This window comes from Aythya ferina, assembly GCF_964211825.1.
Source record: "Aythya ferina genome assembly, contig: HAP1_SCAFFOLD_95, whole genome shotgun sequence".
Classification (NCBI taxonomy): Eukaryota; Metazoa; Chordata; class Aves; order Anseriformes; family Anatidae; genus Aythya; species Aythya ferina.
Window position 1 is genome coordinate 401841 of NW_028181423.1, and position 24814 is coordinate 426654.

General features: G+C 46.9%; 1 protein-coding gene across 1 annotated transcript in view; it reads left to right on the forward strand.

The window, feature by feature from the left end:
* The window catches only part of LOC311428570 (uncharacterized protein), a gene marked incomplete at its 3' end in the record, with an annotated part of 151406 nt that overhangs the window by 82097 nt on the left and 44495 nt on the right, over nt 1-24814 (forward strand). Inside the window, exons 7-8 of the mRNA XM_084539957.1 lie at nt 17248-17416; nt 17521-17812. Of these exons, the coding sequence (XP_084396083.1) occupies nt 17248-17416; nt 17521-17812 (461 nt within the window). The remainder of the gene's footprint in view (nt 1-17247; nt 17417-17520; nt 17813-24814) is intronic.

The window sequence follows — 24814 nt, forward strand, 5'->3', positions numbered from 1 at the left end:
TTCTTCAACTCCAACAACTGAAGCCCAAGTCTGAAAAATCGCCTTTAAGAATGCAAAGAAAATATTTAACTCTTCTGTATGTTCATACTTTGCTATCAAGCAAAGGAATGAATGCTGATGCCTTAACTATGTAGGGCTGTAGCTTACAGAGAGACTACACCTTCCTGTTTTTTTCCCTTTAAAAACGTTAAATGTACGTGAAATTATTTGGGGGTGTTTTCACATGCAAAGCCTAATGCAGTGCATGCAAGCCCTGTCATCTTCTTCGTCTAGTAGTGTCGCGTTAAGGGGTGTAGCCGATTGACCGTCATGGGTCCCGTCGGATTCAGGGTGCTGAACTATCACGGTCACGGATTCACCAACAACGCAGTACGGCCTCGCTCTAGTCGCATTCGAGGAGAACTCTCACAGCTAGGAAGAATGCAATTAAGTGCAATTTCTTACGGCGACAGGTACACAGGTTCTTTGGATTGTCAGTGATAAATTCACTGTCTGCAAAAGCAAGCTAGCATGCATGAAATGCACAGGTACACAGCCTAGGTATTAAGACATGAAAAAGCATCAAAACTCTAGAGATTTCTAAGATTCCACAGAGACGCCTGGTATAAGCAAGCGTTCAGATCTTACCCCACGGCGTCCCAATGGAGTGGGGGTGGGGGAGTGAGAGGCTCAGCCTGTCGAGTGATGTCAGAAGGAATCCTTCCTGATAGTATCTTCCCTAACATCCCCTTTCTCTTAAAGCAATTGATATTATTTTCTATCTTTAAGGTGGAGCTTGAGTGACTCTAGTCATGCATATCTTGGTTGTGCTTGGTAGAAATGATCTCACTTGCGTTTAAAGGTACAGGCTGTGAGAAATTCCGAGGGCGTGCTCAGTGAGGGGTGGTTGCACCTTGGAGGCGGGTAGCTTTTGGGATGGAGGTGTGCTTATGATGCCTAGTCGCTTAAGGCGATTACTCCACAAGTAGTAACTTAGTGTTGATTTAACTACAGCATATCTAAAACATAAGAAGGATGTTAGTATGGAAGAAGCCGATGAAACCAGTCCTTAAATCTTACTACTTATTGTGCGTGAGCAGACTGGCGTGAGTTTTAGCTATACTGGCAAATATCAAACCACACCTGTGTCGTCCCAAAGCTGGGAAAAAAAAAAAAAAAACAAAACCAAGGAAATGTTGAAGCAAATAGGGAGTCCTGTAGCTTGTGCAGTCTTTTAGCTGAGAAAATAAAGAAGGAGAGAGACAGGTAGCCTTGAGCTAGCAGAAGCAAGGAAGAGAAGGGCTAAAAGGGAAAAAACAGGAAGGAGAACACCAGCTCCAGACTGACCTCTAGTAACCTTTTTCTCATTAAGGGTCATTAGCACATTAAAAATCACACCTGTCAAAATGCTAATCTATGCTAATGTGGGATTCGGTGTGTGTCCCCCCTCTCCTGTTCCCCCTCCCCCCCGGTATTCCTCTGTAATGCACAAGCTCAGTGGAGATAAGTTAGGTGAGCTGTAATAACCAATCCAAAGGAGCCAAAGAGAGAGTTTTCACAAGTTTCCTGTGTATAAATGACGGTGATTCGAGTCAGAGGTGTGCTTGCTTTGCGAAAGATGGCCAAGTACCTGACTCTGCAGAGTTCTATAAGTAATTCTATAATTAAAAGACCTTCGTGTGCATTCCGACTCTGGGTGCTTATTGGCGCGGTGCACTCTGCACGAACCTGCAGACAACATCTGTACTCAGTGTCATGCCTACAGACAACCCTTTACTGTTGGGACCTGCATATTTTTCTGTGCATTCAACACAACCCCTTTGGCACAACTAGTTAACCACGTAGCTGCCAGTCCACCACTCAGTTGCACTTGTGAAGAGGAAAAGCTATTTCCGTCTACTGGAGGAGCACATCCTCTAAATGCAAGCTTCACTCAGCTGGTCATTTACTGCAGGACAAGATTTGAAAAGTGTTGTTGAGTTCTGGGTTTCCTGCTTACAGGAAAAATTAAGTGCTAGATCGCCCTCTACTCCGCTTTGTCTGCTGCATTTAATGGAGATAAAACTGATTTCGTTTGCTCCTCCATTTATGGACAATGAGCTGAAGGAACAGGTACAGCACATTAGCCTGGAATGCCTTCCCTCCCAACCAAAGTAAACTGGAGCTGTAACTAACACAAGCAAAAGCAAGGCTTCTGTGTTTTCAGCTGAATAAAGTTCCAACAAAATCATCCTCTGGGATTTGAAGGTTACTTCACATGACATGCCAACGACTCTTTTCCCTCCATTGTAAAGCGGATCCCTGCTGTTAGTTGCTCTAGAAGCAAAGGAATCGTCGGTTTGGTAACCAAATAGCCGCTTCTGCAAACGAGAAGTGTTGTGCTCTCTCTTCCCTTTGAATGACTCCACACTTCTCATCAGCTACTGGATTGCTGACCTAGAATCAGAGAACATCCCAAGGTGGAAAGGACTCCCAATAATCACCAAGTCCAACTGGTGGCTCCACACAGGACCACCCCAAAGTGAGACCCGATGTCTGAGAGCATTGTTCAACACTTGTTGACCTCCGTCAGGCTCGGTGCCATGAGCAGTGCCCTGGGCAGCTGTCTCAGTAGCCAGCCACCCCCTCAGCGCAGCACCTGAGGCGCACGGGGCTCGGCGGGGCGGCCCGGGAGGGGAGGACGGCGGGGCGAAGTGGCAGCTCCCTCAGAGCCGTCTCCCCGCCGCCTCGGCCGCATGTCGTGGCTTTTTCGTGTCGGGGCTTTTTCATGTCGTGCCCTCGGTCTCTCGCCGTGGGTGAGATGCTGCTCCCCAGCGCGGACCCCTTGCGCGCGGGGCCTGCCCGCGGCAGCGGCGGGAGGGAAACCCCAACCCCAAAGCCCTCCCGGCAGGGAGAGCTCGGGGTGAGGGCCGATCCGGCACCGACAGTAAACACACGCCGGAGGAAACGCTCTGGTTTTAGCCATGAGCAGCGCGGCCAGGTTCAAAAGGCGTCACGCTGGAGCTCCGAGTTCGGCGGCGTTCCGAGGCCGTTGTGGCGGTTGTGGAGACGGCCCCGGCTGAGGTGGCTGCTGCTGTCGCTGCTGTCCCCTCTGTCCCTGCTGTTGCCGCTGTTGCCGCTGTTCCCGGACCTTGGAGACCCCCGGCGGCTCCCTGTGCCAGGCCCTGTGGCCCCGGGGAGCTGCCCGCCGCCTCGTCGGCCAGCCCGGCAGCAATCCTGCCAGCACAGAATAGCCCACTGCGTTTCAGGGTAAAGTGACGATTAATTTCTATTTCCTGGCCTGGGTGCTGCTTTCTTCTTTAAGGAAGCTTCAAGGTTAAAGGTTCAACTCAGTTATGTCAGGGTTCAACTCCGTTTCGTGAAGGGGCTCTTGTACGAAAGCTTAAGCTGGGATTGACTCTCTGCTAAGCGGAGGCCAAACGTGGACCTACTGAGAAGCAGGTCCTAAGTGATAACATTTTCTAAAGAGACTGCTAAACACATCTGAAGAGTGCTGCTGCAGAACTCTGAATGGGGGGATAGCAACTGTCTTAACTGATCTGGAATCTTGAATTTACTTTTCAATGGACAAGAGGTGTGTCTCTCAAGGCAAACAAAGAGAGGAGTAACACCCTCTCTTGTCACTCATGTCAACATAAATTTATGCTCAGAGCGTAGGTGTAGGAACAGCATCGGTATGTATATGGAACATCGGGAGAGGAAGCTCTATCGGTATTTACAGTTTTTCTACTATCTTGTCAGAGAGAAGTCATCTCCAAATGAGAAATGGATGTATTTTGAAACAGTGGTGGTGGATCGGATTTCTTCTTTCTAGTGTTAATATTTGCTCTTGAATCGTACTTAATACCTGGTAACACCTCAATCAGTTGTCAAAAATAAACTTAAAAATGTGTAAGGCTTATCTCATTGGTCAGTATAAAGATCAAGGTCTTCGCTTCGCTTTGCTTCCCTTCCCTTCCCTTCCCTTTTTTTCTTTTTTTCGTTTTTTCTTTTTTTTCTTTTTTTATTTTTTTTCTTTTTTCTTTTTTTCTTTTTTTCTTTTTTCTTTTTTTCTTTTTTCTTTTTTTCTTTTTTTCTTTTTTTCTTTTTTTTCTTCTTCCCTTCCCTTCCCTTCCCTTCCCTTCCCTTCCCTTCCCTTCCCTTCCCTTCCCTTCCCTTCCCTTCCCTTCCCTTCCCTTCCCTTCCCTTCCCTTCCCTTCCCTTCCCTTCCCTTCCCTTCCCTTCCCTTCCCTTCCCTTCCCTTCCCTTCCCTTCCCTTCCCTTCCCTTCCCTTCCCTTCCCTTCCCTTCCCTTCCCTTTTCATTTTCCCCAGTATTGTTTTTCTGTTCTCCTTCTCACTGCAGTCTTGATTTTGTTTCTTGTCCCTTAAGTATGTTTCCAAAGTGTTGCTGAAACATTTTCCCTTTCAATCCTACAAAAGGAGCTGTCACTGGTGAAGATCGGAGCTTATCCCTGAGCCCAGGAGCTGTCACCTTAGTCTTCCAATCGGACAAGGACGACTTCATTTCTCATGTAAATGCATTTGTCAGGTTTGCGTATTGTTTTTTCAGGAATGGAAAGTGTGTATAGAATGGATTTAAAATCAATTTTAAATGTAAAACGTCAGGGCAAAAAAGTTCTAATTACAACCTCTGCACACAATTTGCCAGCTGTGGGACTAGGAGTTTTCTTATTTACTGTGTTTTGTTTAACGTGTCTGAAGTTTAATGGACAGCAATCAAGGCGTGCTAGAAATCTGAAAGCACTTTATGCTTTGTTCTCTCCGTCATTTTGGTATAACAAACTAGCTTATGTTTTAAACCCTCCATGAGGTTAGTGGTTTCCCTAAAGGTAACAAGTCCCTGTGTGCTACAGTAAGACAGTAACAAAACATGAAGTATAGAAGTTCATCCTGTCATTATTCAGCTTCTGCCTATGGACACACAACTACGCTTATTTAAAGCGGTATCACCTTGAAACCTAATCAGCATTTTAAAAAGGACTTTGTAGCAGTTACTGGCTTTTGTCCTGGAGGGCTGAGGTTTGTTTTGTTTTGTTTTACATTCAGCATTTCCGTTTCTAGCTTACATTCCCCTGTTATTTTGCATGAGGAAAGCATGCAACTTTACAAAGTAGAACGGAAAGAGCTGCTTTTTAGTCTAACTTTTCAGTTTTTCATAGGAGTTTTAAATGTGGTAGGAGTAAAACACCAGAAGTACTGCTGCCAAAGTTATATTCAAACTCGTCTTTCTTGGAGAAGCAGAAGAAGCCCAGGGAGAAATGAATTTGCAAACATGCTCTTCATGCTCTCCTTTCCCAAGATTTCTCTGAGATATAGCCCATCCTCTGTGGGTTTTGAGGTATATGGTTCCCAGGAGTGAAAAGGAGGGCCAAACATCTCTCCTCTTGGATCTCAGCATGCCAGGGCTTTAGTGTACTGCCACTTACAGCTCCGCTTTTTCACCTGGAAAAAGCGACCGCATGATGTAGACTGAGGAGCCCTCACAAATTAACTTGCCGTCACCAAGTGACGCCCATGAAAGGTGTATTTAAAAGCTAGGCTCATTATAGAATCACAACAAACCCCTCATGACTGGTGCAGTAGACAGTGAGGTAGAGGGCGAGCCCTGGAAAGACAGAAGAAAAGTAGCAGTGAGTTCTGGGTACCTTTGTGCAGACGAAACAGAAAAACGCAGGCAGTGAAGTAATAGTGTTCCGTTACTAATGCCAGCAATAGATAATTGCAACAATTATCTGTTAGATCATAGGTACTAATTAACAGATAATTGCGCAACTCCGGAAATCAATAAATAACTGATTCCCCTCAGAGAATGTCTTCTACATTTTTATATTAAAAAGACTCCAGAGTTGTAATGGATTAAAATCCTACGGAAGGGAAAGAAATGGCATCAGCCACTAGTTCTGCAGAAGCGAAAAGTAATACTGATAGAGTTCAGATGGAAATTTTCACTTTGTGTGTTTAGTTTGGGGATTCTTTTTAAATCATTCATACCAGCGATTTAGTTCTTAAGGCTGTTTCTTTGAGATTAAGTGACAGGACTTCTGTTACTCTTTTCTTCTTGGAATGCTTCTTGATATTCTTACGTCAGCCAGAACTTCTGTCTCTGTTGCAGATGTGAACAATGACCGTAGCTAAGAAGCCCAAATCTTCAAAGCCTAAAAAGCCCTCTTCAAGGCGGTCTGGCAAATCCAAGAAACCAAGTCCTAAAATAGTGATGTCACGCACCGCCAACTGGGGCCGGATAGTGCCTGCAGAAGATTCAAGCCAAGTCTCTGTGGCCCAAGGACGTGGAGGTGCTATTTACTGTAGATCATCTGAAAATTCTAAGGCTTTTGCCCCAAGAGATCTAAGTAAGTGTGTGTTTTATCCTGCCTCCATTTTCTTCAAAGCAAAAGTAGAAAATGCAGTTCTTACTTGTTGCACTGATAGAGAAGGGGACTACTGTGAACAAAGACTTCAAAAGCGAATCCCCTAAGGCAACTGAAGTGACTGATGTTACAGAAATTAATTTTGATATATTTACAGTCAACATTAAAATGGTTGACTAAAGTTGTTTGTTTTTTGTTTTTTGTTTTTTTTTTTTTCCCAAAACATTGTGTTGACCAGCCAATATGAATTTGGTGGTATTAAAGTTGTCTGCAATAAGTTTTTCTGGTTTGGATTGTAGCTAGCTCCTCTAGGTGCTCCTGCAGAATAGTATTTTTTTAAATACCTTTCTTCGAAACAAACAAACAAGATCTCTTTTTAAATTTAACTTTCTTGCAGTCGTTAATGATGGAATTGCTCCGCCACAGAGCATTCTTTTTCCACCTGAGAAGATTTGTATGGATTGGCGAGAAACACAAAGTGTTGGAGTTGGCCTGTACAATCTTGGCAACACATGTTTTCTTAATGCTACTCTGCAGTGTTTGACCTACACACCCCCACTTGCCAATTACATGCTTTCTCTTGAGCACAGCCAGTCATGTGAGTACTTTCTAACAGTATTTTGAATCTGTTGGATAGCTCTGAAGGTGAAAGAACAGCAGTGATTCTGTGAGATAAGCTTATTTGCCTGATTTTACCTGTAGCAGCTGGCTTTGAGCACTGTATTAGCAGTGGGCTCCGAATAGCATATGGAGTGCAATTAATGCACCATGGTTTATTTATTTAGTTATTTGTTTGTTTGTTTGTTTGTTTGTTTATTAAAGGATCATTTATTGCTTCATGGGAATAATGAAGTGCATTGGACAGTAATGCATTTAGTAATAATTTTAGAGAGTAATACATTTTGCAGCCTGTGGAGTTCACATTCCTGTCAGCCTTTACAACTGCGACTTTGCAGTAGTCTTTTAGATTTCTCATCACAAAATGCATTTGAATACAGGCTTAGTGGATATTTTTCTTCTGTCAAGTTGTGTGAAATGAAATGTTACAAGACTGTTGGGACATTGGCATCTTGGGAGAAGAGAATGTAGCAAGGAGAGTGGATATGGTATCTATAGCTTAAATTGTACTTAGATGTTCGTAGGTATGGATATTTCGCTGGACTGGGATGCTTTGTTCTTTCACTCTTCAGGTCGTGAACAAGATTTTTGCATGATGTGCACGATGGAGACTCACATTAACCAGGCCCTGCGTTGCACTGTTGATGCCATCGAGCCTACGCATGTTATCAGTAATCTCAGTCGTAAGTGGCTTCAGATGTGTTTCTTTTCGATAGCTTGTAATCTTCAAATAATTATTTGATGTGTCTAAGTGGTTTTAACACTCCAATGAAGAGAGATTTTAGAAATACAAGAATGATTTCATTTTTAAATGAGGTCAATACTATCATCTTCTTATTTAGGAATAGGACAACATTTCCGTTTTGGCAGTCAAGAAGACGCACACGAGTTCTTGCGCTATACTGTTGATGCTATGCAGGAAGCGTGCTTGAACGGAAGCACCGAGTAAGCATAAACAAGTTCACTTTCATACATTCTCTAGCACCTTCTAGTCCTTTATTTACTCTCAGAAATGATCTCTAGCACCTTTTAGTGCCTTATTTACTATCAGCAACGCAAGTCTACATCATCCTTGGTTTTCATCAAACTCTTTGAAGAGTTAATTCTGTGCCTTAAATCTTCTGAGGTCTGATTATAATTTATTTCCAGATTGGACAGATCTTCTCAAGCTACCACCATCATTCATCAAATATTTGGAGGATTTCTAAGATCAAGAGGTACTTGAAAAAATATTCCTGTCCTTAGAACTGATCTGTGTCTTTTGTCAGTAGTAAAGCAGTCTGTAGTTTGTCTAAAGTAGTATCTGTCAACAACTTGAATTTGGACAGTTAGTCTCCTTCACATAATGTTAAGCATTTATATTTTGTTTCCAGTGAAGTGCTTGAATTGCAAAGCAGTTTCGGATACGTATGAGGCATTTCTTGATATCACTTTGGATATAAAGGTAAGATGTTTTCTAAATATAATTCATGATGTTTAAGTACATGCATAACTTTCTAAATTAAACTTGTTTAACTTAAAAAACCAAACCACATATAATGTTAAAACGTAAGAGCTTGGTGGTGCTAAGGAAGTGGATTGGACTTTGTCCTTCCGTGGAACCCATGTAAATTGTCTCCACATTTGCATTGGGTTTAAGGGGAAAGAATTCTCTTTCTGCAAAAATTATAATGCTGTCCTACTTCTTTGTTGTTCTACCTCAATATACATCTAATTGTTAGACTGATGAATTTGTCCCCAGTATTGATGACAAAGCACACTGTAGATGCTGTCTAGGCAACTGGGAAAGTATTTGTTCCAAAGTCAAATGCCTTCCAGGTGAGGTCAATGCTGAGCATGCTCTTTCTGCCTCCTTCTTCACAGTGCTCCTAGTAGATCGCTTGAGTATGTTAGTAAGATTCTCTTATAAACTACTAGTATGTCTCTGGAATTTTGAATTACGGTGACTTTACGCTCTTCTTTCTCGCTGCTCTAGGCGGTTTCGTCTGTTAGCAGAGCTCTGGAACTCTTTGTGAAACCTGAAGAGCTGGATGGAGAGAATTGCTATAAATGTAGCGAGTAAGATTTTGACGAATTAGGTCTTAATCCTAGATGTCAGTTTTCTATGTTGCATGACTCTGTTGGACTACCTCTAAACTTTGGATCTACTTACAAGTTTTGTGGAAGTTTATAAAAGACTTGGATTTTTGTTTCCTTGGAGGGGGGAAGTCTTGTTCATAGGCATTCCCTATGGGTTTGCAATTCTCTGGCTTGTATTTTGCCATCAGAATTCAAAAAGAGCTACTTTTGTTCTTTCTATTTATTAGCTCTCGACAGTACTTTTCTTGATGTAAACTGCCCAGTTTCCGTTGTTCTCTGGGCTAGTGGCTAATTTTCACTGCTTACACCGTAGGTCCTACCTTGGAGCGGGCAATGTGTCAAACTGAACTATTTTGTTTCAAAGGATGGCAGATGGGTTCAGTGTCTTTCCAGACAAGCTCAGTACATGAAGACTTCCTACTGTTAAATGTCTCCCTCCTGTAGAATGACCATGTGCTTCTGTTGTATTTTTGATGTTGATAGTCGACCTATGTTGGAGATTATTTGCAATTTCTAGCCCTGGGGACCAAGGCTCTCTCGTTCCGCTTTCAGTATTTGTATTTCCCTTGAAAGCTGAAAGAATGTATCCAGGATTGGAGTTCAAATAGCCACTTTTGTAGACCAAGAAATGGTACCTTGCCATCCAACCTGGTCATACCCTTTTGTGAGAGATTCCTGTTCCCGCTATGCTCTGAGTTGTTGGGAAAATTGACCTTCTTCTCTGTATTAACAAACCTGACACGCAGTGCATGGGTTTATGAAAAGAAAAAAGACCAACCTATTATGCAAGTAAATATCATTCAAATAGCATAGGCATGCGTGAGACATTAAAAGGAGTTTGTTTTGGGGGCGAAAAAAGAAGATGCCTTCAATCACTTATCTCTGCTTGGTTTTAAGGTGTAAAAAGATGGTTCCTGCGTCCAAGAGATTTACCATACACCGTTCTTCCAAGGTTCTCACAATATCACTGAAAAGATTTGCAGATTTCACAGGTGGAAAGATCAACAAGGTATATTTACCACTGTAATGCAACTATATCATTGTGTAATGGGACATCCCCCAAAGCTGAAAGTTGTTAATATTTTCAGACAATAATTGTAGACTAACGACTATGGCTTATTCTTTCTCTTAATATCAATAAAGTTCCCGCTTGACAAGAAGCATATGCTTTCCTCTGAGAAGGCTGATTCATCAGGAAACAGTTCTCTGCAACTTCTAGTGTTAACCGTTGTTTATGGGAAGACTTATTTGTAGTGAATCAAGAAATATATTCGAGAAATATATTCTAGAAATCAATTCTAGTCTGTGTTTTTTGGAAGTGTTTTTCTCTGGCTAGTCCACGAAGTACTCTGGGATAATTTTTCTATCTTCTTGATGTCTCTTTAGGAGGTGAAATATCCGGAGTATTTGGACCTGAGAGCCTACATGTCGCAGTCAATGGGAGAACCACTGCTCTATGCCTTATACGCGGTGCTGGTACATCACGGTGTCAGCTGTCACTCAGGACACTATATATGCTATGTAAAGGTAGAAGTCAACAGCATTTCTAACAGGGTAAAGGTTGTGCTGGCAAACCAATTAAAGCATGACTAGCAGCTACTGTTTCTAGGGAAAAAGATTTCATTATATTTTTATTTGACATGTGTGTATTTTGTTCCTATCCGTGATTTCAATTGGAAAACGTGCAATTCACCTAAAGAAATCGTTGTCTTTATTTGCAGGCTGGTAATGGACTTTGGTATCAGATGAATGATGCTAAAGTAGTGCATACTGACATTAAAAGAGTTCTTGGTCAGCAAGCTTACATACTTTTTTATATCAGGTAATAACAAATCTTAAAATGTGTTCAGAAGAGATTTACTTTCCTGTTATTGATATTTTTCTGTTTTGCAAGTGTTTTTCTTGCTATCCCGGGAGAAGATTATTATTTGTCTAATTCAGTTCTGTCTAACCTGAAATTCTCTGTGTCGTTTATTATCTTTTGTTGCTCGGCCTTAAACTGCAGCACTCATGTAAATTGCTATCTATGTGTTATCTGTAGCTGGCTAATTTAGAGAAGGAGAGAAATGAAGGCCATCTGTGGTGTAAGAATGAATTATTGCTGTGCAAGTGATAGTCTTAGTAGGAAGACTGTTCTCTACTTTTCAGTCTGTAGTCATGGCGAAGCCTTCTGTAGAGAAGGCTTCCATATCGTATGAGCTGTTCCTCTAAAATGATAGGATGGGATTTAATCCAAGAGTAGGCTGAAAGAAAAACTAAACTACGATCACTGCTCTTTTCTGAAGGCGCTATGATTTGACACTTGGAGAACGTGCGTTTTACTTGCCAGCACCATCTTATCCCTGTTCATTCCCTCCTGGTCAGCAGGGGGCTAATAGTAAGCAGGCTGGATTTCTGGGACCACGACTTCTTCCTCATATGATTAAGGTAATTCAGGGAAGCGGGAGGGCAGATAACGGCACCAAACTGCTAGTGGGTTTGGGGTTTGGTGTGGGGTTTTTTGTTTGGTTTTCGGCATCTTAGTTTTGTTTTCCTTCCCACGCTGCAGCTTTCTTCACAGCCCTCATGCTACAGCCAGAGTCATTCAAACAGTGGTTACTGCTAAATTGTGCAGCCATGCGACTCCATTACTTTATACCTCCAAGACAGCTTTCTAAAGCACAGAGAGCTACGCTCTTTGACTATTTAAGCAGAGTGTACTAATCCTCAAATCATTTAAAAGAGGACTTGTTTTTCCTATCCTCGTCACTTTAGCTAAGACAGGGAAAACTAAATGTCTTATTCCTGAGCACCAGAACGATTACTTCAGGCTTTTCAGGGTATGTTTAAAGGGGAAAATAAATATATTTGGGAATAGCAGCAGGTAATGTTAAGTTGCTTGGCTGTTTTTCAAAGATGATGTTAATTTGATACCAATCTGCAGTAAACCAAAAGCAGGAATTGAATACGCTTATTGGACTTGCATTTATCCTTAACGGGCAGTGTGTTTTTCTTTTTAGGTGTTAAGACCATTTGTAGAAACACTCAGTAGGAGAGTTTTGTGTTTCAAAATGTTACATGCAGTGTTTGCGTTAATCCATCTTGCAATTTCTTCTTTTTAAATACAGAATTCAAGCCGTTTAAATGGAAATGGATCCATAAAAGAGGACGCAAAGACCACTGGTGTCACCCTAAAAAGGCCATCTTCAGCACCACCAATGGCCTGTGTTCAAAACCAGGCAATTACCAGGCCTTCAATTACTGATACGTCAAGAAAACAGAAGATCACCATCAGTATTCACAATAAATTGCCTGCTCGTCAGACTGTGTCACAGCCTGACTTTCTTAGCAGTGCTGTGGAGGATGAAGATCTCTACCAGGCTGTTCCTTCATCCACAATTACAAATTTGGTAATGCAAATGAAGCAAATGCAAACAAACAAAAAAGTTTCTGATGAAATTTTTGTGGAGCCAACAGTGAATGAAAATCCTAAACTCAGCTCTGATAACACAGTCCCTTATGGTGCAGAATCTTCAGGAAAATCTGAGGAGGAGTCAAAGGGCTTATTTCAAAGGAATTTGAAATGCAATGCAATGTCCTCTAATGGAATTTTGGTGTGAAAGGTAGTCCGTACATTGCAGCATTCCAATTCTTCCTGTCAGAATGCTGACAAAGGAAGATCCCAGCATGAGCTGCCAAAAACAGATTCACTAAATGGTGCTATTAGGTTAGTTAATGAATCTAAAGAAAACGGACTGAAACTTGATGATTCCACTTGCCGAGTAGAACCTGTTAAACCTTCTGAGATGTTCTTTTCTAAAACAAATGGATTGCTTGAAACATAGATTTGCTCCATCGAGAATTTCTCACCTACGATGTATTCGGGAGTGTTTATTGTGTTCCTAATTCAGGTGAAATACTGAGAAAACACAGCACACACGTGATCGTAAGACTTTGTGGTATTATCCCCTTAGAATTTGCAGACCTGAGCTTACATTAGAACTTGTCAACTTAAGCTCAGCTGAGATAAAAATTCCTAAGTTTCATAAAGTAGATTTTGGGGGGTGAGTTGGGGTTATCTTTGAAGTGTAGATAATGCATACAACTCACAGCGGTCTTGCTTACCATTTAATGGAGAAATTCTGACAAGACTAGTCCTCAGTACTACTACAAATAGTATTTTTTTGTCTGCTGACTTGTGCGTTTTAATTGCAGATGCCTGGAGCTATGCCTTCAGTCAATCGAGAAGTCATCACGGAGTCCTTCAGAGCCAGCCAGCTGAACAGCTTGTCAGAGGAAATGAGGTAAAATGAGCACAGTCTGATTAAGACAAGACTTTATGGAAGTTCGTTACAGTTTTATCTGTCTACTAATAGTATTTAATGGAAGGATTTAAATTAGTACAATTCCATACTGTGTGTCCAGTGTCACGAACAGAACTAATGATCAGCACTGAGCATATCACTCTGATGCAGGTTGGTGCCTCAAGGAGAACTTGTGTTCCTTTATAGAATGTTTTTCCATTTTTCTCCACTGTCTGGAGAAACACTGGCTGTTCCCTGCTCGCCCCTATGCCTTTTTTCTCAGAGCAGCAGGTGGAAGGAGACAGATGCGTTTGCTTTTTTAGTGCAATGGCTTCAGAAGCAAGAGGGGAAAAAGCACTTTCTCTGGGAGCTGAAGAAGGTGTCCTAATCACAGGAGAGGTTTCTAAATGGCATATCTTTGCGAGGGTTCCTGTAGTCCGGAGGTTTTTGTTTGTTTGTTTGCCTTTGGAAGGTTTTACTCTTAATATTCACGTCCTTCAGCAGAAGTGAGAAATGGGTTTTTATTTTATGCAGTGTTGCGGAACCTCCGAAATCTCCTGGGAACGATGAATACCTCGCCCAGTACCAATGTGATGACCGTGGAGACAAGGAGAAAGCAAGAAGATCAAAAGAACGTGACCTCATTTCAAAAGAAACCGTTTTGTCTGGCAAAGAGTCTTGTGAGCCTGGTGAGAAATTGCGGCAAACTTCCTCTCTCAAGTCTGACACTGAATGTAGCTCTAACAATCTTTCTTCCTTAGCTATTGCAGATAGACGCCAAGATACAAAGGACAAGACTAAAACCACTGAGAAAGAGCATTACCGAAGCAAGAGGGAACATGCTCCTAGTGAAGAGAAGGAGAGTCAAAAAGCAGGTCCTTCCAGCAAGAGGAGGTGTTCTCAGAGCGTGGAATTTGTTGAGCAAAAGAGTCACAAGCAGGAGTACTGGGAGGGAAGCAGGTACAGATCTTTCCCTCGTGAAAGAAACAGCCCTGAGAATGGCAGAAGAGCAGTCAAATATTCAAAGTACAGATCTGGCAGCGGAGGAAGGTCAGAACAAGGTAGCAATAGGTACTACCGATCCAAAGGGGAAAGAAGTTGGAGCAGAGAAAGATACTATCGAGACGAAGCACGGAGATGGGAAAGATGTGGCTATTACAAGGATTACTATTCACCTCATGCGACAGGAGACAGTAGAGAGAGAAAGTTCTCTCACGGCGATTCAGCCTTTGACAGATGGACTGCAACTTACTACAGCAGGTCACATAAGCATTATCATTACAAAAGCGGATGGCCTCACGGTTCCCTCTTGAGAGAGGAAGATGTACGTCGCTTTAGCACACCCCGAGCAGACTTGCATCGTTGCTCGGTACCTCAGCAACATTCCAGAAGACATTCTCGTGAAAGACATGCGCTTCCACCTGTGTCAGCTCATTTGGAGAACTGTCTCCAGAAAAATGAAACAGAAGGAAACAGAAAAAGAAAATATACCCGTGCAGAAGGTAGTGAAAGTGAAGTAGAAAGGAAAGACAGAAAGATAGAAAAGGAGCTTTTAGGTGGTGAAAAAAATGCAAAAATATCACAAGTTCTGGAAGAAACAGAAGTCTAAGGATAAAGATGGAGAGAAGGATTCCAAGTAAGCAAGGATTCCAGCATACTCCTCATTTTTTATTCTAATTCTTTTCTGGGTGCTTCTCATGTCTTCCTTTTTTTTTTTTTTTTTTTTTTTTTTTTTTTTTTCTGGTAGTTTCTAAGTTCTTTAGATAGCACCAGCTGGCTGGGGATCATGTTGTTAGGTTGATCAGTGAAGACAGGAAAGCTCTTGCTGAATTGTGTCAGAGCACTAGCTTTGGACCACATAGTTCGAATCACATCCGTACACCATTCCAGATTAGGTTAAAAGATTTTTTCTGCTTGCACATATTCCAGAGCTAGCCGTTGTTAATGATCTGTGTACAAACCAGGACCTATGGTCCTTCAATCTGACGGCTTAAGTTTGCTGCATCTAAAGTAAGTTGCGTGTGCACAAAGCACCACAAAATAGCTGACATGCTGCAAATCATCACCTGTGGTAAAATAAATCAAGTTTCATATAGGCAACAAGTGCCACATCTTTTTTTCCCTTTTTAACTTGCATGTTTCTTTCAGACTTCATGATTTGTGTTTCTGTGCGCTCCGCTTTGACAATGCCAATCGCAAGCGTAAGAAAAAGAAGAAAAAGGAGAAGAAAAAGAAGAAAAAGGAGAAACACCAGGAAAGCAAAAGGCTCCTTGGAACACTTGGATCCTCGTTTCCAGAAGATAACGCGGGAGAAGAAGGAAGAATGCCATCCTCCAGATGGCTCTTCATGTCAGTAATGCAGAAGTGAGAGCAGTAAACAACCTTACAAGGAAGGGAAGACTTCCAGTGCAGGCGAAAGCAAGAAATACTGCTCCATCGCATCCAACGACTATACTAAAGGTAAGCGGCCGCAGCGTGTGTGAGGAATTCCTTTTATATTAATCTCGAGATTATTTCAAACAGTCTTGAAGTGCTTGATGACTTAACAGTCTGCAGATTTATTATCAAATCAAAAAAAAACCCCACTTGGTAGACTATTTTTTTCCCAGTTTTGAATGGCCACTAGGAAAGAAGGCCTGAAATAAAGAGGTTAAAGGCAAATGGTTTTCACAGAATCACAGAATTTTCTAGGTTGGAGGAGACCTCAAGGTCATCGAGTCCAACCTCTGACCTAACGCTAACAGTCCCCACTAAACCATTTCCCTAAGCTCTATTTTCATTTGGTTTGATGATGAAGTGGCAAACAAGAGGAAGAGTTGCAAGCTCCCTTCTTAAATTCAGTCCAGCCAAGTAGGAAAAGTAAATGTGGACAGCTGTATCTTGGCAAAGAAGATAGTAGGGAGCAAGGAGGTTTAGCAGTCAAGATGGAAGGTGATGCCATGAGGCTTAGAGGCTAGTAATGTTCTAATGAACATGGCCAAGTCTTGCGCTGGGCAGCCTGCTTGGGTCCAAAGCCTGCAGTCCTCCCCAAGATGTCGGCGAGGGGCTGGTGAGCCGTTGGGACGGAACCCCCGTTGCCCGGGTTCCCCAAGCAACCGCCCCACTCTCCAGCCACCATGGCAGGTCCAGCAGCCGGCTCCCGCTCCTCCCGGGGCTGCGGCCCTGCTGGCGAGCCCAGCGCCCCAGAGCTCAGCCCAGCGCCCTTTTTCCCACAGAGGGTTTCCCCAGACGGCTTCCGCGGCTTGCGCAGACGCAAAACTCCCCCTTCGTCGTCCCAGCCGTGCCGCCAACGGTGGCTGCCTGGCTGCTGCCCTCCCTCCCCGGAGCGACGGCGCTGCCCTTGCAGCCCCCGCAGGTACCCACCCTCCCCTCCGCGCTGCCCCAGGCCACCGTCTGGCACGTGGTGCCGGGGGTCCAGGGGCAGGTGCTGCAGCTCCCCGCTGGGGTGCAGCTGCCACCTGGGGGGCACCTCCCAGCCCAGGGGCACCACCTGCAGCTTGGGCAGCTCCCCGCCGGGGGGCAGCTCCCTGCTGTGGGGCAGCTCCCCGCCGTGGGGCACCAGCTGCAGCTGGTGCAGCTCCCCGCTGTGGGGCAAAACCTGCAGCTGGTGCAGCTCCCCGCTGTGGAGCAAAACCTGCAGCTGGTGCAGCTCCCAACCATGGGGCACCAGCTGCAGCTGGTGCAGCTCCCCGCCGGGGGGCAGCTCCCCCACACCGCTCCTCCCTGTGCCCCCTGTGTCCATCAGTGGGGACAGCCCATGGTGACGGGGACACTGGTACCCCACCATGCGCTGGGGCTGGGGCCCAGGGCCGTGCTCCATGGGGAGCTCCTGCACCCCGCAGGCACCTGCCTGTTGCAGGCCCCCGCCCAGCGCAACCCCCCGCCACCCCTCGTCCCGGGGCCTCCGCTGCGGGGGCAGGCGCTCCCCACGCCCCGCACCCTGAGCAGCAGCCGGGGGCAGCTGCCGGAGCCCTGCTTGCACGCCGTGGGGCTCAGCGAGGACCAGGGGCCCCCGCTGCCCGGCCCCACTGCCCCCAAGCCTGCCCAGGCTCCAAGGACCGCCAGCACCCAGACGGCGACGCCTGACGGTGAGTTTGGGGCTGGCACAGCCGGCCGCTGGGCGCCCCACACCCAGGGGCCATGGGAAAGCTGACATCGCCCGTCTTGGGGGATTTTCTTGCTTCGTCCTCAGCGGCGACAGCCCCGCAGGTGCCTGAGGAGCCCCCACAGCTGCCCGAGCTGGGCCCTGATGCCTTTGCCGAGGCCTTTCCAGAGCCGGCAGGGGACAGCCAGCAGCTGCAGCACATGCAGGACGAGCTCCTGGCCGACCTGGACATCCCCATCCCCGGCATGGAGGAGCTGCTCAGCTGGCTCGATGCCGTGGAGCCCCAGGACGCCTTCCCCGATTTGCCCAGCAGTCCTGCCCTCAGCCGCTTCCTCTCGCAGCTGCCCGACCTCTGCGAGGACATCGAGGAGCCGAGCACGCAGGGACTGGAAGCCACAGGAGCCCTCGGTGAGGTCCCCTCAACCCCTGGGCTGCGCCCCGAGAAGCTTGAGGGTGGGCTGTCGCTGCAGTCCCCCGTCGTGCCAGCAGTGAGCCCCCCGCTCAGCCCTGCAGCCAGTCCCCTGCCCAGTGCGCTTAGGAGCCCCCTACCCAGTCCACCCCTGAGTCCCCCCAGGAGCCTCCCTGACACCCAGCTCCTCAGTGCCCTTAGTAGACCCCTGCCCCAACCCCCCCAGCGTTCCCTCAAGACCCGCCCCAACCCCAAGGTCCCCAGTGCCCTTAGTAGACCCCAGCCCAAATCCCCCCCGAGTTCTCCCAAGAAACGCCCCAACCCCAAGGGCCGCAGTGCCCTTAGTAGACCCCAGCCCAAATCCCCCCTGAGTTCCCCCAAGAAACGCCCCAACCCCAAGGGCCGCAGTGACCATAGGAGACCCCTGCCCAAACGCCCCCTGGGTCCCCTCAAGAGTCCCCCGCCTGCCCCTGCGTCCACCGGCACCAAGCGGGGGGCCAAGCGCCCTGCGCCCAGCAGCACCCCCGGGACAGCGCAGAGCTGCCAGCACAGGAGGCCGACGACGGAGAACCCCCCCGGCAAGGAGAGGAAGACGCTGCTGGGCCAGGCTGGCCAAGGCCGCAAGAGACCGTGCCAGGGGAAGACGGCTGGCAGCAGCACGGTGGCTGGCAGCAGCAGGGAAGCAGGCAGCAGCGCGCAGCAGCTGGCGATCAACAGCACCACGGCACCCAGCAAGAGAGCGCGAAGCCCGGGGGCTGCAGGGGGGCAAGGAGCAGCGGCGCCACCTCCCCGCAGAGCGCGGCTGCTGCCGGAGACTCCGAGTGGGGAGCCCCGTGCCGTGCGGCCCCAGGACAGGCTCTGTCCCCAGGCCAGCGGGGCCAGGACGCTGCAGCGCCAGCAGCCGGGGACAAAGACCCCCAGCGAGACTTTGCAGCCGCTGGGGGCCAGGGCCAAGGCGCTGGGGCCAGCGTGCCAGCTGGCCTGTGTGCAGCCGCAGCCCACCTCCAGCAGCCCCAGCAGCATGCCCAGCGCCCCGCCGACAGTGCCAGGCTCCAGCTACCCGTGACCGACCTCGGGCTTCTCCTCGACGGCCCCCGCAGCACCCAGGCAGGCACAGAGACCTCTGCAGGCACCTGCTCCAGCTTCAGCCACGCTCCTCAGCCCTTGCCCCTCTCGCTTGCCCTCTCCCCTCTCTCGTGCTGGAGCTAGGGGATGGGCTTGCCACTCACAGGGATGGCAACAGCGCCAATGGCAAATGCGCGCGCGCCTCACCCAGGAAGGTGGCAATGGCAAGCTGGGGAGATGCTGGCAGCAGCTGGGCTGGGAAAGCTTGGCCATGGCAACTGCTGCTTGGGACACCAAAGGGCTGAGAGACAAGACTTGCTTCTTCTTTCGGGGCATTGCTCTTCTTTCCTGCCTTCTGGATCAAATTCCTCTCCTTAGGTGGTCACTCAGCAAGGCCTCTGCCTGCAGAGCACTTCTTCTTGCACTGGCATGCCAAGGGGATAAGAACTGGGAGGTCTTTGGGATAGCAAATGATCAGTGGGATGGGAAGTGATGATGGGGATAGCAATTCATTGGAATGGGAAAAATGGGTTTTATTTGTATTAAATTTAAATTTTTTAATTTTCATTTAATTTACTGGTTTTCTTATTTATTTAATTAAATCCACTTTATTGACTGTGTTGTACGGTATGGCATTGTTTTATTATTATAAAATTATAAGTATTTAATAGTATTAAATATTTTTATATATTAATATCTTATAAACTGTAAGTATCATTATTTATTATTTTGTTGGTTTTTATTCCTTTTCTACCCTATTAAACTCTCTTTATCACAACGCACTGGTTTGGACTTTATTTTTCCTTCCGAGTCATTCTGGATTCACTCCAGATGGGGGGACACTAGCGAACGCCTGTGTGCTTCAGATCCAAGGTCACCTTTGCCCTCATTCAAGATACATATTTGCATCTGTTGTTGTGAAACAAAATTAACAACAGGAACAATAAAGTTACCTACTTGCTAGCAGCAGCTCTACATTTGCTGGGGTCTGCTCTGTGCATTTTGAAGACCATTCCATGCTCTTCAGCCCCTTCAGGAGGAAATGTATGGTTCTAGGAAAATGCGTCTTGACCTGATGCAAAGCTGTGACGCAGCCTGCAGCTGCTGCAAGCCCTGGCATTCTACCTGCAGCCCCTCCAACAACTCTGATGTTCCCTGCATCGACTTCAACCACTGCGGCAGGACCTGAGGCCCTTCAAAGCCTTGTCACACACCCTGCAGCCCCTCGAGCCCCTGGCATGGTCCCTGCAGCCCCTCCAGCCCCTGGCATGTTCCCTGCAGCCCCTCCAAGCCTGGCACAGGCCCTACAGCTGGCTCCGGGGACGACCCCGCTGCTGTCTCAGGCACCAATACACACAAGGGGAAGGAATGCATGCAGAAGTCATCTCGTTTTGGAAGGGCAGAAAGTCCTCCCAAGAAGAGGAAGGAGCAAGAGGAAGGCGAGGCAGCCTACCCCAAGGTAGGGCCATCCCAGGGCACAGGAGGCTGTTGGAAAGGAGAGCAGAGAGAAAAGCAGCAGGAAGCAGGTGATCCCCAATCCTGGGTGAGCTGCGAGCCATGGGACAAGATTGCAGCTGTCCTCCAGGCGAGCACATTGTCAGCTGGCTGCTGCGCTGCTGGGACAGCAGCTGCGGGAGCCTGGCAGCAGAGGGCAGGGAAGCCAAGCAGCTGGGATCCTTCTCTGGGGAAGGGGGCACTGAGAAAGAGCTTGCAAACGGGGCACAAGCCCTCAGCCTCTGGAGGCATCGCCTGTCAGGCGTGAAGGAAAGGGATCCCTTCTGGGAAGATGCTGTGGGCTTGCTGAGGCTCGAAGAACAGACGGTGCTGGCTGCTACCAGCGTGCTGCAGCAGCGGCAAGACAGAGCCGTGGTGGTTTTCCTCAGCTGGGCAGCTGAGCTCCAGCACAAGCGCTCTCTCCCTGCCCCTCCTCCAACGCCAAGGGGAGAAAAGAGGCTGGCAAGGGCTCAAGGGCTGCCAGAAGGACAGGGAGATCACTCCACAAGGAGCGTCACGGGCAAAGCAGGCTCAGCACAGCCTGTTCCAGTCCAGCCCGGGGCCTGCTCCTGCGGGGGCTCTCCACAGGCCGCGGCCTCCTCCAGGCCACAGCCACCTGCTCCACCGGGGGCTCCTCCACCCGCAGGGGGGCTGCAGCGTGGAGATCTGCTCCACGGGGGACCCATGGGCTGCAGGGGGACAGCCTGCTCCACCAGGGGCACAGCCTGCTCCACCAGGGGCCTCTCCCTGCACAGGCCGCAGGGGAACTGCTGCTGTGAGCCTGGAGCACCTCCTGCCTCCTGCTGCACGGACCTTGGGGGCTGCACAGAGCTTTCTCACTCCTCCCTGAGCCAGACGCTGCTGGGCAGCAGCTTTTGTTCCCTTTCTTAGATGGGCTCTCCCCCAGGCGCAAACATCATCCTTTTGCTCTGCGTTCTGGGCAGCAGCGGGTGGGTCCCTCCTGGAAGGAGCCTCCTGGAAGCGGCTCTGAGCTCCCATGGGGCAGCTGCTGCATTCTCCTCACAGAGGACACCCCTGCAGCCCCCCGCTCCCACAGCCTGGCCACGCAAACCCAAGCCAAGACACCGAGCGAGCCTCCCTGATTGCCAGCCAGCAGCTGGCTCAGCCTGGGACCCCAGGCCAGTGCCCACAAGACTCTCCTGGGCCTTGAAAAGCAAGCCTTGTGGGGACGGAGCACCCACAAAGAACGGACTCACACAACAGGACTCCTTGCCAACACTGCCTCACAGACACCTGGGCCTTGAGCGGGTAGCTCACCTTGAGCGAACTCATTTCCTTCCCAGTAGCTGAAATGTGCCCTTTCGGGGGCATTTGGGGACTACAGCGTGCTGCTGAGAGGGTTGTTGGAGCTCCTGCAGGGCAGTGCTTCCACTAAGGCAAGGCCTTTTCTGCATCTTCTACTGCCCTGCAAGTGAGGATGCTTGGGGCACACAAGAAGCTGGCAGGGGACACAGCTGCAGGGATTGCAGGGATTCCTAAAGTCATAGCCAAATACAAGAAAGACAGGAGGACGTGATGCTTCCGAGAGAAAGGAGCTCGCTTTGGGGTCCAAATCCATCCCTTTTTCAGGAAAGCAAGAGATGCTGTGCATTTCTCTCGTCCCCCTGAGACAGCCACTGGGTGACGATGGTGCCAAGTGTCTGGAAAGAGACCTTGCTTTCTCAGGCCCAGGTGTCCAGCTGCACACCAAGGCCGTCCCTGGCTTCCAGGCGCAGTTGCCAGGCCCAAGGCCGAGCTCCCCTGCGAACCCCCAGCCCAGCAGACCTTGCTCCTGGCATTGTGGAGCAGCCATTTCACGGCAGCCTTTTCTCCTGGCAGTCAGCTTAGCGCCGAAAGCTCTGTCACCGGGACACCCGAGAGCCGTGGCAGCTCAGCAGAGAGTCACTGTCAGCCTTGGAGCTCACAAAGGTGGGTGGCCGCAAGTGCCCTGAGCGTCCAGCTCGCAATGAGGACTGCTGTGGCACTCAAATTGTCACCTGTTTGCTGCGATGCTGGGATACCTGCTCTGGTAGCCTGGCATCAGAGGCCAGGGAAGCCAAGCAGCTGGGATCCTTCTCTGAGGCAGGGGACACTGAGAGTGGAAATGGAAATGGGGCACAAGCCCTCCGCCTCTCAAAGGAACCCCTCAGATGTTTAGGTATAGTAAACTTATGTATATCTGTGTGACTCTAGACCACAACATGTTAGTGTTCTGGTTTGTCCACTGCTTTGTTGTGGGGGCTTTGAGTTGGCCTCTACTCTTTAGGTGAATGCTGACTTCATATCTATGGTGCACTTTATTCTTAAAATGGGAAGTTTCTACCAATTTCCTGTCCAAAGTTCCTCATAAGCCAACTGCAATCATCATTTCAGATGTATCTCCCAACTTACACATTTCCTAATTCTCCTTGATATTTACTCAAGAAATGCATTTTCACAGAGACATCATATTTTTCTCTCAACTGGCATCTGGCTGAGCAGAATGATGTCCTTTAATTCCCTTCCACACAATAGGCAACTTGTTCCTTCTGTCTTCTGAACACTTCCTCCTAAGTTCAATGTGAATACAAGCGGCAGAATTTTGCCTCATGTCTTATATGTGTGGCAGGGCTGCCCTGTCAGGTGTATTTATACTGGAGAAAAAAAAAAAAAAAAAAAAGAATAGCCATACATACCATATAACCACTTAACTTTTTCAGTTCTTCTGTTAACAGTGCATGAACATGGGGTTTTGTTGTTTTATTGTTTGTTTTAAACTCCTGACTGCCATATAGCAAACATGACAAAAAAAAAAAAAAAACACCCTTTGTTGAGAATCTCTAAGCATGGCTCTACTTTGTATTATCAAATGTCACTTCACCTGAACCATTTCAATCACAAGGGATATCCTTCTGTCAGGCTCGGTAGTACTTCCCAACTTTACGTCACCTGGAAATCTCAAAGCTCATATGTAATTTTTAGTCTTCGGCCACCATATCCGTACTGAACATACCTAAATTTGAAGTCATCTCTGCTCTGAATAGGAGGTTGGGTTTTCAGAGCTCCCTTCCAGCCTACATTTCTCCATGAGTCTTTGCCTCCTTAGCAGCTGCAGTTTCAGAACTGTCTCTGAGAATCACTACAGGTAACCTCTCCTTTGCCGGTAATTCCCTCTTCGAACAGTGTGAACAATTGCAAACTCCCTTGATTCACTTGCAGCCCCAAAGCCCAAATCCATAGATAAGGTATCAGAAGCTCACAGAAAGTGAAATAGATGTAGTTCATCCCCTGTGTAGGGGAACACTGGTCCTACAAAGGCAAGCTACTAAATTCTCTGGAAACAAATTAGCTTTAATAAATTATCTTGTAAATTCCACATTACCCGCTACTTCCCTAGTCTTATCTCTTCTTGCTACAAAACTTTGCCCAGCGTTGATGTCAAACTAACAGGCCTGCACTTGTCTGGATCACTCTTTACATTCTCCTGGACAGAAGTATATTTGTTACTCTCCCATTCTGGGGACTATCCCTCTATCCCTGATTTGCACAGTTGTGATGTATTTTTCCTACTTGACTTGTTGTTCTGTGTGCCAATGCTGTTAATAGGCTAGGTAGATATCAGCTTGTCATTTTTCACTTGAATCACTGTAGATTTTTATTTCACCTCAGATGATGTTGTGCCTAGTGCCCTACCCTCATTTGCAATGGGAATCCTGTCACTGCCCTTAATATCACATTGTTGTTGCTGTTAGATGCAGGAAATAAGATTTGCAGCATTTGAGACATCATTAACTTTTGATCTATTTTTGCCTCGAGTATGCAACTGTCCTAATTTGTTCTCTTTGTTCCCCCTGGGTTCTGTGGCTTAAGTATCATTTACTATTATTGTTTAATTTCCTATGTGAAGGAGGTTTTGGGTCATTCGTACTTTATTTTTGCAGTTTTTAACCTCTGAAATGTACCTTTTCTCATTGCTTTTTTCCCATCGGAATTTTGAATTTTAACCCTGCCTTCTCTGCACTCCAGTCCCAGAGATGCTTAGTCAGACTCAATGATTCATTTCCTTAGATTTCAAAGTTTGCATTTGTAAGCCTCAAAAATTTCATTCTAAGCCTGGTTTTGTTTTATGTTTTGTTTTATCAGTTTTATGGTATGATAAGCTTTTGCTTCCACTGAAGGGTAGAAGTCATTATGAATAGTGCCAACAAAACAGAAACATAACAATGAAAATGATATTTGAATTCAGAATAGGTATTTAAAAAGTTCACCTTCTCCAGCACAAATGGGGAAAGTAAAATAAATAAATAAATAAATAGAGCAGTCCTAAATCATCAAAACTGGCCAAAGAATTAGAAGAAGCACTATTTTTCCAAGGCTGCAATGTTTTCCATTCATCTCACTGGGCCAGCAGAGCACTAGAGAGCTGGATGCACT